Source organism: Triticum aestivum, chromosome 3B (assembly GCF_018294505.1).
Source record: "Triticum aestivum cultivar Chinese Spring chromosome 3B, IWGSC CS RefSeq v2.1, whole genome shotgun sequence".
Classification (NCBI taxonomy): domain Eukaryota; kingdom Viridiplantae; phylum Streptophyta; class Magnoliopsida; order Poales; family Poaceae; genus Triticum; species Triticum aestivum.
In genome coordinates this window covers 757068207-757079284 of record NC_057801.1, presented here as the reverse complement: position 1 = coordinate 757079284, position 11078 = coordinate 757068207, and the positions used below count along the sequence as shown (strand labels likewise).

General features: G+C 46.4%; 1 protein-coding gene across 1 annotated transcript; it reads left to right on the top strand.

The window, feature by feature from the left end:
• The first annotated feature begins 7829 nt into the window (after positions 1-7829).
• Positions 7830-9530, top strand: LOC123066376 (F-box protein At5g07610-like). Its single transcript, XM_044489468.1, has 2 exons — positions 7830-7985; positions 8069-9530. Exon 2 carries the CDS (start codon positions 8095-8097, stop codon positions 9232-9234), a length of 1140 nt encoding a protein of 379 aa, XP_044345403.1. The 5' UTR covers positions 7830-7985; positions 8069-8094; the 3' UTR covers positions 9235-9530.
• Positions 9531-11078: the final 1548 nt, after the last annotated feature.

Sequence of the window (11078 nt, the reverse complement as noted above, 5' to 3'; positions counted from 1 at the left end):
AAGGCATGGCTGCTGGACTACGCCTTACCAGAACGGGCTCCGTCACCAGCTGTGCCTATGTAGTGGACACGGACGGTCGCACTGTCTTGAGCAAGGCAGGGTGGAAGAAGTTCCTTCGTGCCAAGAATCTTCGGGTAGGACAGGCCATCCTACTCACTATTGCGAACACCCGTCGCCATGACTTGAGGATGATGATCACCATCCACCTCATTTAGAACTGGGGTGGGCCATGTATCAATGTGAAATGAACTTGTTATGTCAGCTCTTGTTTGCGAGTATTTGTCGTGTATTACCGTACCTATATCTACTCATATCTAGGTACTATTGCTTGTGATGGATTGCAACTATTATTAACTGGTACCTAATGCTCTACTAGCTATGATTATTCCACTGTATGATGTTTTATATGCTGTAGTGTGACATGGTAACTGTTATATATGGTAGAGGTTGGTCTCTAAGACCTTGTACAATGCAAGGTGCTTAGGGATGTGCTTCCACTGTGTGATGTTTTGTACGTGCCAGGTTGTAGTATGAAATGCTAACTGTTCTATATGGTAGTGGCTGGTCTCTAATTGGACCGACATGTTGAACTATAGTATCAATGGTAGAGGCGTTTCGTTGTGCGCCACATCTAACAGTTCACATAATTAATTATCCAAAGTTTAAGGTATGAAACCCTTGGTCCTACATAGCAACATTTCGTTCCAAAAATTAAGGTACTTCCACATTCAGACTAACTAATACTACAAATTCGAAGGAACTACTTAATACATTAACAGCACATAGGGAAGTAGCCCTGGTCCAACGGCTTGATAAATGACGAACAAAAACTGAAAGAAGAAGGATCAGCCAGTAGCAGCACCATCAGCCTCCCAGCCTCACAACTTCAGCCAGCCTGGTGAACTCCAGGTTTTTTCCTGCAAAACACACATGTGATGTTGGAGGCAAGAAAATAAATATGCCAGGGGTCTTGTCATGGCATCTAATCGCACGGAATGCTAGTACAAATGATGGAGAATAAAACATCCAACATGAGCAAATTCATAGGAGTTCTAGATCCATGGATACCATCAAGAAAAAATGCTCAGTTTTAATTCAGACACAAGACTTGGTGAAAACGTGCATATCAGCAACATTGATATGTCATCTTTGCAAGCTTGGGTCAGTGACTTGTCTTGTGTTTCATGGCATGACAATAATTTTAACAATAAATAGACATGAAATTGACCCAAACTCATGTACAAAGTTATGCCATATGATGCATGGATTGATTCACACATAAATGACAAAATGCCAACTTTGTATAGAATTTGCAGTACTGAAATATTTCAGTGTGTACTCAAACTGCAGTACTGAAATAATTCAGTGTGCATCGGTGTGTACTGAAATTGTAGTAACGAAATATTTCAGTGCCTACCGGTGTGTGCCGAAATATTTCAGTGTCTACCACTACAACATTACAAATTTTGCCTAGGGCAGTACCGAAATATTTCAGTGCCTACCGGTGTGTACCGAAATATTTCAGTGTCCACCACTACATCATTACAAATTTTGCCTAGGGCAATTCCGAAATATTTCAGTGCCTACCGGTGTGTACCGAAATATTTTAGTGTCTACCACTAGAACATTACTAATTTTTCCTAGGATTCATATGATGCCTAGGGTTCACATACATCATAATCCATCCTCCAAATCCATGTACTCAAATATTCATGCAATTCATTGAGATTAAAATGCCATCTAGCATTCCCTCTCTGAGCTATTACGATCAGTATCACCACGATGTAAGCACGAGCAGTAGGAAGATGAGGAGTGGGGAAGCTTACTCTAAACATAGCTACCGCCGCCGTTCAGACGAGGAGAGCGGCGAGGGAAGCGTGGAGAACGGCGGGGAAGCGAGGTCGCGACCACTGTCCTCCTCATCTTGCGCTTCGGAGTCTCCGGTGACTCGGTTGGAGGCTGCACAATCTGCAACGGCACCTCGTGCACGGTGGGTTCCTGATCCAGTGGATGCTCTACCCTGGATCTGAACGCCCACCACCTCCGCCTGGTCCACTCGCTGGACGAATTGGCCTGCTCCATCGCCCAGAGGAGGATCTCGATCTTGTCAATCGGTTGTGCGGGCGGGGGGCAAAGCTTTACCCTCTCCTTCTTCGTCATATTCTTGAGAGTGGCCATTGCTGTCCAGTTCATCTGCCTTGTGTTGTCAAACCAAGAACGGATCTCCCTCAACCTGGCCAACTTGACCTGGTCGCCGCTGGCGATCTGCACGAAGTCGGTGTTCTCGTCGCCGGCCATCAGCTCGATCTGCCGTGTAAGAGGGGGTGGGGGTGGGTGGGGGGTTGCCTGAGTGGAGCGAAGTTGCAACGGTAAGAAGGAGGAGATGACTGAGGTGGACTTGGAGGAGAGGGAGGAGATGGCCGCCGTTGAGTAATTGTGGAATGTGAATCACCATGGCGGCGGTTATGCATTCGACGAGAGGGGCGGCGCGTGCAAATTTTCCTAGGACTAAACTGCCCCTAGATTAAAACGCGTCCCCACCTTGTCACGAGTACTGGCCCCACTCGTTTTCGGATTTTCGCGTACTTTCATTGGAGTACTACCCAGTACTTCGTATTTGTCTGCCGTTAGATCGACATCAACAAACGGTTCTAAAAAAGCCCAACCACTCTAAAACTTATACTGTGGTATAGTTAGAATTACTAGTCAGTGATTTGTGGAGTTTTTCTTTTTACGAAGCACCGCAGGTTAGTACATCATGGAATCTTTGCTTGAGCTCACCATCTGCTACTATAATTTTTCTTTATAAAATGATTAGTTTTCGAATAGTTCTTTATATATTTTTAGTTTCTTGTAGTTAGAATTGCTCTTCAATTATCTGTAGAGAATTATTTAAAATAGACCATGGGTAGTACAAGACAGAATCCTTGCGTGAGCTTTCGGTTCTGCTCTACTTTTTTTATTATGCTATTCCTTCTCCCCAAGCGCATATATGAATCTCCTCGTTTTGACCAAGCATGCATGACACAGCTGACCTGCATAGCGATGCACTAAACAAATGTGAATAGTATGGGAGACATCATTTGTTTCTTCCGAGGCTAGTGCACTATTTTATTCGGTATGATGGTAGAATCCGGTAGATTTATTAACGCAGGATGTCAGTTGATCCTTCCCGCCAAAGTCTACCACACTGTCATGCACATATCTCGAAAAATGATGTCTTGTGATGTGTGGCATCGAGTATAGGTTTGGCAGAACCATGGCCCTCCACAATATTATCGTCTCCCGTATCATAGGGCCTCTGTAATACTTTGCTAGAGTAAGCAGCCCAGTAAGTACGGCTTTCGCTTCGGCCTCCTCGACGCATCGGCTAGCTGACAGGCTTCTGCAGAGTGAGACAACCACATGGCCTTTGCTGTCCCTGGCGACTGCTCCAGCAGCGGATTCGCCTGAATCGGCTTGGAATGCTGCGTCAGTATTCAGCTTAACCATGCCTTGTACTGGTCCCGTCCACTTCATGCTTTGTCCTCGAAGGCAGCATATTTTATCCACATCTCCAACCCTGGGCACATTATCAGCCATTGCCGCTGTAACTAACTCCTCGGCGTATTTCTTCAGGAATTGTACAGAGCCCAAGATAGATTCTTTGCCGTTGTGTCGTAGCATGTCCTCTCTCAGGTGCCAACACCTCCACAGCAGGGTTAAGATTTTTGACCGCATTTCCTCAGGTTCTCTACCTAGCAGGACCTGCAGCCAGTCAGTTCCTGTATTTCTGAAAGATTTCTCTGATGGTAATGTCCACTCCTTCCTCATGGCCTCTTGGAGGGCCCTGCTCTTCGAGCATGTGATCACTGCATGATGTTCATCCTCCGCCCCGTTGCCGCAGATATTACACGTCGAGTCCACCTCGAGCGTCCTCTTGAATTTTTTACTTTTTGTGGCCCGTGTATTTGTGTCTACTCTCCACCCAGAAATTCTAACTTTCTCAGGCACCTTGGCTTTCCAAATGAGATCCCAAATACTCCGGTCACCCGCATCCCTAGTCGAGCTTGAAGGGTTTGAGTTTTCATTTTTGGATAAGGTTGCTCCCAATTTGTACGCACTTCTGACTGAAAACACTCCATTCTTTTCACCATGCCAAGCTATGCAATCTCTTGTGTCCGTCATTGGGATGGGTATCTTGCATATTTCTTCACCATCAAATTGGTGGAATATTTGGCGAATCAAATTTACATTCCATTCCTTCCCATCCTCTTCCATGAGTTGGTTCACCCATCGGAGCCGACACCTTCTAATAAACGCTGCAGTCATAAGGCCGTCTTTTCGAGGAATCCATTGATCTCGTTGAATCTGAATATTTTTCCCATCGCCCACTCGCCAGATTAAACCCTTCTTCAGCAGTTCTAGGCCAAATTCTATTGCCTTCCACACCGGGGAGGTATCCGAGGCAAAGACGGTGTCTAGAAGGTCACCATTCAGAAATTTCTTTGATTTCAGGACTCTCGCGCATAAATTATCCGGGAATTGGATTAGCCTCCAGCCTTGTTTAGCTAGGAGTGCTTGGTTGAATAGATGCATGTCTCTGACGCCTATACCACCAGCCCGTTTAGGTTTAATCATGCGCTCCCAAGCCATCCAGTGTACCCTTCTATGGCCTTCTTCGTCCCCCCACCAGAAGTCCCTAATCATTCTTTCATATTTCTCACAGAATCCTTTCGAGAGCTTGAACACGCTCATTGTAAAGGTTGGAAGGGCTTGGACAACTGATTTGATGTGGACTTCCTTAGCTGCATACGACATGAACCTCTCAGACCAGTCGTTACATCGTTTCCCAAACCTATCCATGATGGGTTGGAAGTATTCATCCTTCATTCTCCCTTCTGGCGTGGGCAGTCCCAAGTACTTGCTCTCAAAGACCTCCGATTGTACCCCAAGAACTGTCTTAATTCCATCTCTTGTTTCGGCCGGACATAGTTCGCTAAAAAGGAGTGAGCACTTGTTTGCACTTAGCAGTTGTTCCGTGCACATCTGGAAGGTATCCAGAACCTTCTTGATGGCCTTGGCCTGCTCTATGGATGCCTACCGAATTTATCGTACCCATTTTATTGTCCCGTGCATTTGTTTCCATTTTATTGTACCCAGATTCTTTTGGTTACTTTTCCTACCGAATTTATCCTGCATATAAATGAGAGTTACTGAATCGTTGGAACCTAATCATTGGAGGTACCAAATTTTTGGACCATACTGCTAAAACAAGTAGTACCAATCGTTCCGCATAAAGCATATAAGGTATGTCAGTTTCTATCTGTGCGGCTGCCTGCTCCAAGTACCACCCCGGTTAATCTTATGGCCGAAAGGCGGCCATGTGAAGCGATGGCGTCTGGTCATAGGCGTCTGCTCATGTTTCCATCCATATAAATGACAAAATGTCAAACCAGAGGTGTGTGTCGTTCCTAATTCAATATAAATGGATAATTTTTTACTATTGTCCTATATTTCTTGAAGACCAGTCAGTCTAGTTTTCCCTTGATTCTGAAACTGCTGCATGGGCCCTCAACTTCTTCAGGTTCGGCTCTTGTGCGGATACGGTTAGCTTTTGCACTACAAATTTATTAGCAACACATATGTTTCCTACATAGAACATAAAGCTAGCCAATCTCCCTGAGAAATTATAGTGCCCTGCCTGAAGTTCCTGAAGCTCCTGTATGATAAAGATGTAACCCCGTTGTTGCCTAAGCTTCCACTGGGCAATGTGTAGACAACCCTAAGCTTCATTTTGTCAATCACCATATCAGCATCCTTGTTGAACAGAAGAATACATATATATGGAACATAGTTGGTGGAATGCTAATCATACAGCCTCTGATGACAAGACAACACAACACTAAATCATAGAAACCCATGAAATTCTGTAAATATCTTGAAGAAAGATTCATAAACTTAGGTGGACGAAATACTTATATCTCTCATACTGCTGGGTGGATGGGATAAAAACGCCATGGACACTCTCTCATTTGACAGCATCTCTAGTGAATAGGAAATAATTATCTCTGTCAATAAGCAAAAGCAAAAAAACTGAAACAAGATAACTATATCACTTCAGTCCTGATAGTGAGACGCCAATTTGATCACAGAAGACTATCTATAAAAATGCAGAACAACACCTGCCTTTTCGTTGGCCTCAATTCCGCGACACAGCTTCAATTTTGAAAGCCTGCAAGCAAGCGAGAGATAGGAGTGAGCACGGTAATCTGAAATCAAATGAGAGTGTCAGGGAGGAATTAGCATTATCGTCATGCTCCCCTGCTCAGGCCATCTCGGTGCAGCCACGTCCCGTTCAGAAAAAAAGCAGTAACAACAACACCCAATCCCCACAGAGATATCTCACCGCCCAGTGCCCCTTCTCTTCTCTACACATCACACTTCACCGTCCAATGACGCTCCTCCTCCTTTCTACCTTACCACCTAGCACGCTCCTCCTTTTCTCCATCCAACGTCCACAAAAAAGTTGAGGCCCCCTTTGGTTTGGTTTGGAGATCGTGCAGCTAGACAAGGAGGTGGTCTGTACGGCTTGCTTCTGGTCCGTCGGGAGGGATAATATGGGACCAACGGTGGACGGATCTGAGTGGAGGCCACGCGGCCATCGCGGTGCCAGTGGAGACCGTGGTTAGGCGGCGGCGCACGCGACGATGCGTGCAGAGGAGGATCGCGGCGGCTCCTCTCGGACCTTGGCGGCCGCGGCTCCCCTCGGATCTCGACGGCGGCGAAGTATTCTGCTGGGCGGTCGAACGAGGAAACATATCTAGGGTAGTCGAGGGTAGCCGCTGATTTTGTTTTTTCACCTGAGGAGGGGAGATACAAAAAAAAATCTGCGTAAAAAAACAGTTGAAAATGATGTGCTGAAAATAAACCGTGGAGGCTATTCACCAACTCAGACATTAAGAGTAGAGATAAGCACCCCTCAGATTGCACTAATGTTATCTTTTGCGGCCTATGTAAGCAATGGTTGGATGAATTTTCTATAATTAATAGTCCTGGATCCTAAAAAGTGCATACGCACTAATTAGCGAAGCTGAGCGGTCGGGCTATCACACATGCATGCATGCAGTGTTGTGGCCTAAAATTTTGTCTTTATACATGACATGGCAGATAGTAATGACATATTCACGTGAGCAAGAGATTCCTTGTTGATGGGTGCGCATGTGCGCTTATTTTGGGTTTTCAATTTTTTGAAAAGTCATATCTTTCAAACCGTGCATCCAAATTCAGATCCGTTTTCACCGCTGGATTCCTCGCGGTGAACTCTTTGAAACTAGATCCCCATGAGTATGTTTTGATGACAAAACATCGATGCCAACTTTGATACTATATGGTGCAACTTTAGTACTGCATTATGCAACTTTAGTACTGAATGATGCAGCTTTTTTACAAACTTAGTTTTTATAGCTACACGATCCAATTTTCTATGAGGTTGCAACCTACCAACCATGAGAACGTAATGTGCAACTAGTCTACTACCCCGGCCAATAACATGGTAGTCGATGTGCAACCCTCATCCTTATCGTGGATGTGTAGTTTTTCATGCTTTGCACACCCTGCCCACCCCCCTACTAGTGCTATGCGCAACTTAGTCCGTTGTTCACGCCAACAACTTATTAGTCGATGTGCAACTCCTTTCCCTCCCTTGTTGTGGATATGTAGTTTCAGTTGGCGGAGGCAATATACGGAGTTGCACAAGTCCGCCAGTGAGAGTGTTTGGACTTACACACAGCCCAGTAAAAAGCTCAGTAAAAAGCCCAGATAACTGCACGCGCACTTTCGGTTCCACTTCCGCAGCACCCATCATCATCCATCTCGCCGCCCCGCACCCAAACCAAACCCTCATCGGCTCGCCGCGACCCACTCGCCGGCGCCGATGGGAGCACCCAACGCCGGCGCTCTCGCCGCTTATACGTAAGCAGTCCGCGCGCCACGCATCTCGACTGGTATGTCCTCTTTTCCCTCGCTCTCCCCTCACTGCTAGGACGTAGTATCTTTCAAACATCTCCTCCTCCACCCCGATCTGCAGATTAGCCGCTCGTTGCCTCCCCGGAGATGGCGAGGGGATCCATGGAGACGGAACTCATGAGCGATCCGACGATCAAGCTCCCCGACGACCTCCTGGTCGAGATCGTCTCGCGCGTGCCCTACAAGTCCACGCGCTGGCGGGACCTCGTCTCCCACCCCGACCACCGCGAGAAGCTTCCCCGGTCGACCCTCGCCGGCTTCTTCTACAAAACCCACGGCATGGGCCGCGATGGACGGTTTCCTCATGTTTACCAAAGCGTCTCGGGGAACTGGTGCCCTCTTGACGCCTCACTCTCGTTCCTACCTGAATGCGAGAAGCTCGACATCTTGGATTGCTGCAACGACCTCCTCCTCTGCCGACGCCGGACTGCCCGCAAGAAGCTGGATCACCGTAGGACTTTGGAGTACGTGGTGTGCAATCCTGCTACTGAGAAGTGGGTAACCTTTCCTTCCACCCAGTATTCCTGGTTTGTGGACGATGCTCGCCTGGGATTCGACCCGGCCTTCTCCTCCCACTTCCATGTGTTCGAGTTGGTAACTGTGGTGGCTTCGAATCTGAATTATAAGTATGATTATCGCATCAAAAAGGTGGAGATCTACTCTTCCAAAGCTGGAGGTTGGACACATCATATTGTTTGGGACAATCCAATTGAGATACTCTGCTTATCAGGTGGCACATTTTTCAGCGGAGTGTTGTATTTATGTGCCGATAATAATTCAGTTGCAGCCGTTGATGTGGAGAGTAATTGTAGGATCATTCCTATTCCTACTTCACCTGATGCTCGTGGTGTTCCGAATGTCTATGTATCACAAGGACAATTGTATCTCACAGATCATGGTTCTTCTGAACTGTCAATCTGGGTTCTTGAAGATTCTATTGGTGAAAATTGTTGGACAATGAAGCTCAAAGTCAGCTACTTGCAACTGGTCGGAGTAGAGTATTCAAGCGCCGGGGAACATTACGGTGTTATCTCAGCCCACCCAGAACACGATGAGATATTCATAACTGTAGAATCTGCATCAGGGTTCTTTTCGCAGATGAAATTATTTTCATACGAAATGGATTCTAAAGAGCTGCGTTTCGTATGTGATCTTGGATGGAATTCAAGGTGCCCTTATCTTCCATATGTTCCTTTGTTCTCGGAGTCATTGACGGATGGGCACTGAGTATTTGTGTATTGAAGCCTCACAATTGTCCATGTTTCTGATGATGATACTGGAGTTAGATGTTGAATATGAGCAACAGTAATCTGGGTAAGTTGGAATAAGCTGATGGTGCTTGATTGAAGTCATGTACCTAATTTTGTGCTGCTAGCTATTCAGTCAACATCTCTGTTAATCATGGATACATGACCATTATATATTTGATATGGCATGTGCCTGTTGGTGCTTGAGTGATGTATATAACAGTACTCTGCCTGTGTTTGTCTAGTGTTATATATATATTGGAACTATTATGAATATTTTAATATCCGGATTCTGGTCTCTGTTATTTCTCTGTTCGGTATACCAACTTTTATTTCCGGTAGTACATGAATGGTTATATTCTTGTTCTTAATCTGTCCTATAACGTATCTTGTAGTTTGGGTGGACCTGGAATGGCCAGGGCTGCTGTTGTATTTCTAGAGCGCCCGAGGACTACATACCAAGGAGAGTTAGTTTTCTTTGTTGTTTCATTTCTGTGCTGTATTTTCATGTCTGCTGAAACTGTGATTCAGTTTTCTGATATATGAACTGTTGTTTCAATGTAAGTGCCTTTTCGCCTTTCTGGTTTTGATTATCTTTGTGTCACGTTCACTGCGCTCAAAGTGTGTTTCCTTCATGTGCAAGTTCTAACAAACGAGTTGCCCGCTTCATTTTCTTCAGCCATGGGGACTGGGGCACTCCTACCCAGAATTGTAACTGTCTCCTCTTGTTGCTTTGAATTCATGATCTACCTACTTGCAGATTTATCAACACAGAAACTTCTTATTGTGTTTTCCATACCGTACTTTTGATTGTTTATTAAGTGGTATATATCTGGAGAACGTTCAGATTGAAGGCAATATAGTCTGCACATTTGAATCAGTTCTACGCGATATATATTTTTTTTTTGAGAATCATGGGGGGGAGTGGGAAGTTTTCCAACCTGAACGTATTACTCAGGGCTCATTTGGTTCTTGGGGATGGTTAGCCCTGGGTAGTAGACCCCAGATGAGTTTCCCCTGCGCACTTGGGATCCCAACGACCACCACGGGAAATCACCCGTTCCTATTTGGTGACATGGTGGGGAGAAATCCCAATATTTCAACAAGCTGAAAAAGAAGAAAGAGGTGGTCCTGGGGTGGGACTAGGTGGAGGCGCTGCTTTCCATCCGTGACGAAGGAGATCGACAAGTGTTGCCCCGTCGCCTCGAGGGTTTTCTCCCGGACCCCTACAGGCGTGGATTGTTTCTCCGGGGAAACAACGCGGATGGGGAGGAAAGCCCGTGGCAGAGAGCGACCAAATGCGTCGTGGGCTTTCCTCGGGCTGACTTGCCCCATGGGTGGCGCGCCCTGGTTTTGGTCGGGGATCCCCGAAATCACTAATTGAGGAGCGTTCCCCGCAACGATTAGTCGGGGAGCGCTCCCCGCGCGCCAAGTGTCACGCGCGGAGCACTCCTGAGACTTTTCCGATGCGCTCCGCGCGTGACACTTGGCGCGCGCACGGCTTCTCCTGTGAATTCCGGTTTTCGGTTTCCTTTTGTGGTTTTTCCTTTTTTTTACTTTAGTCCTTATACTTCTGATGTTTCGTAATATCTCTTGATCTGTTTTGAGATCTGTTTCTCTCTGTTGTGGGCGAACCCTCGTCGCGCATTGTTCTTTTTTTGCCGTCGTCTCCGCTCGTCGCCGCCGCTACTCTTGTCGTGTGGTTACGGCGGCAGTTGTTCCGGCCGCCGCACTTGTTGCCTGCTCTTACGGTAGTCCTTATTTAGCGTCGAGCGCGCTTCCTCGTTCGTGATATCGTCGTTCCCTACTGGTTGCCTTCGTGGG

What these genes read in the sequence shown, in the direction of transcription:
- LOC123066376 (XM_044489468.1), top strand. Translation starts at nt 8,095, where the DNA reads ATGGCGAGGGGATCCATGGAGACGGAACTCATGAGCGATCCGACGATC.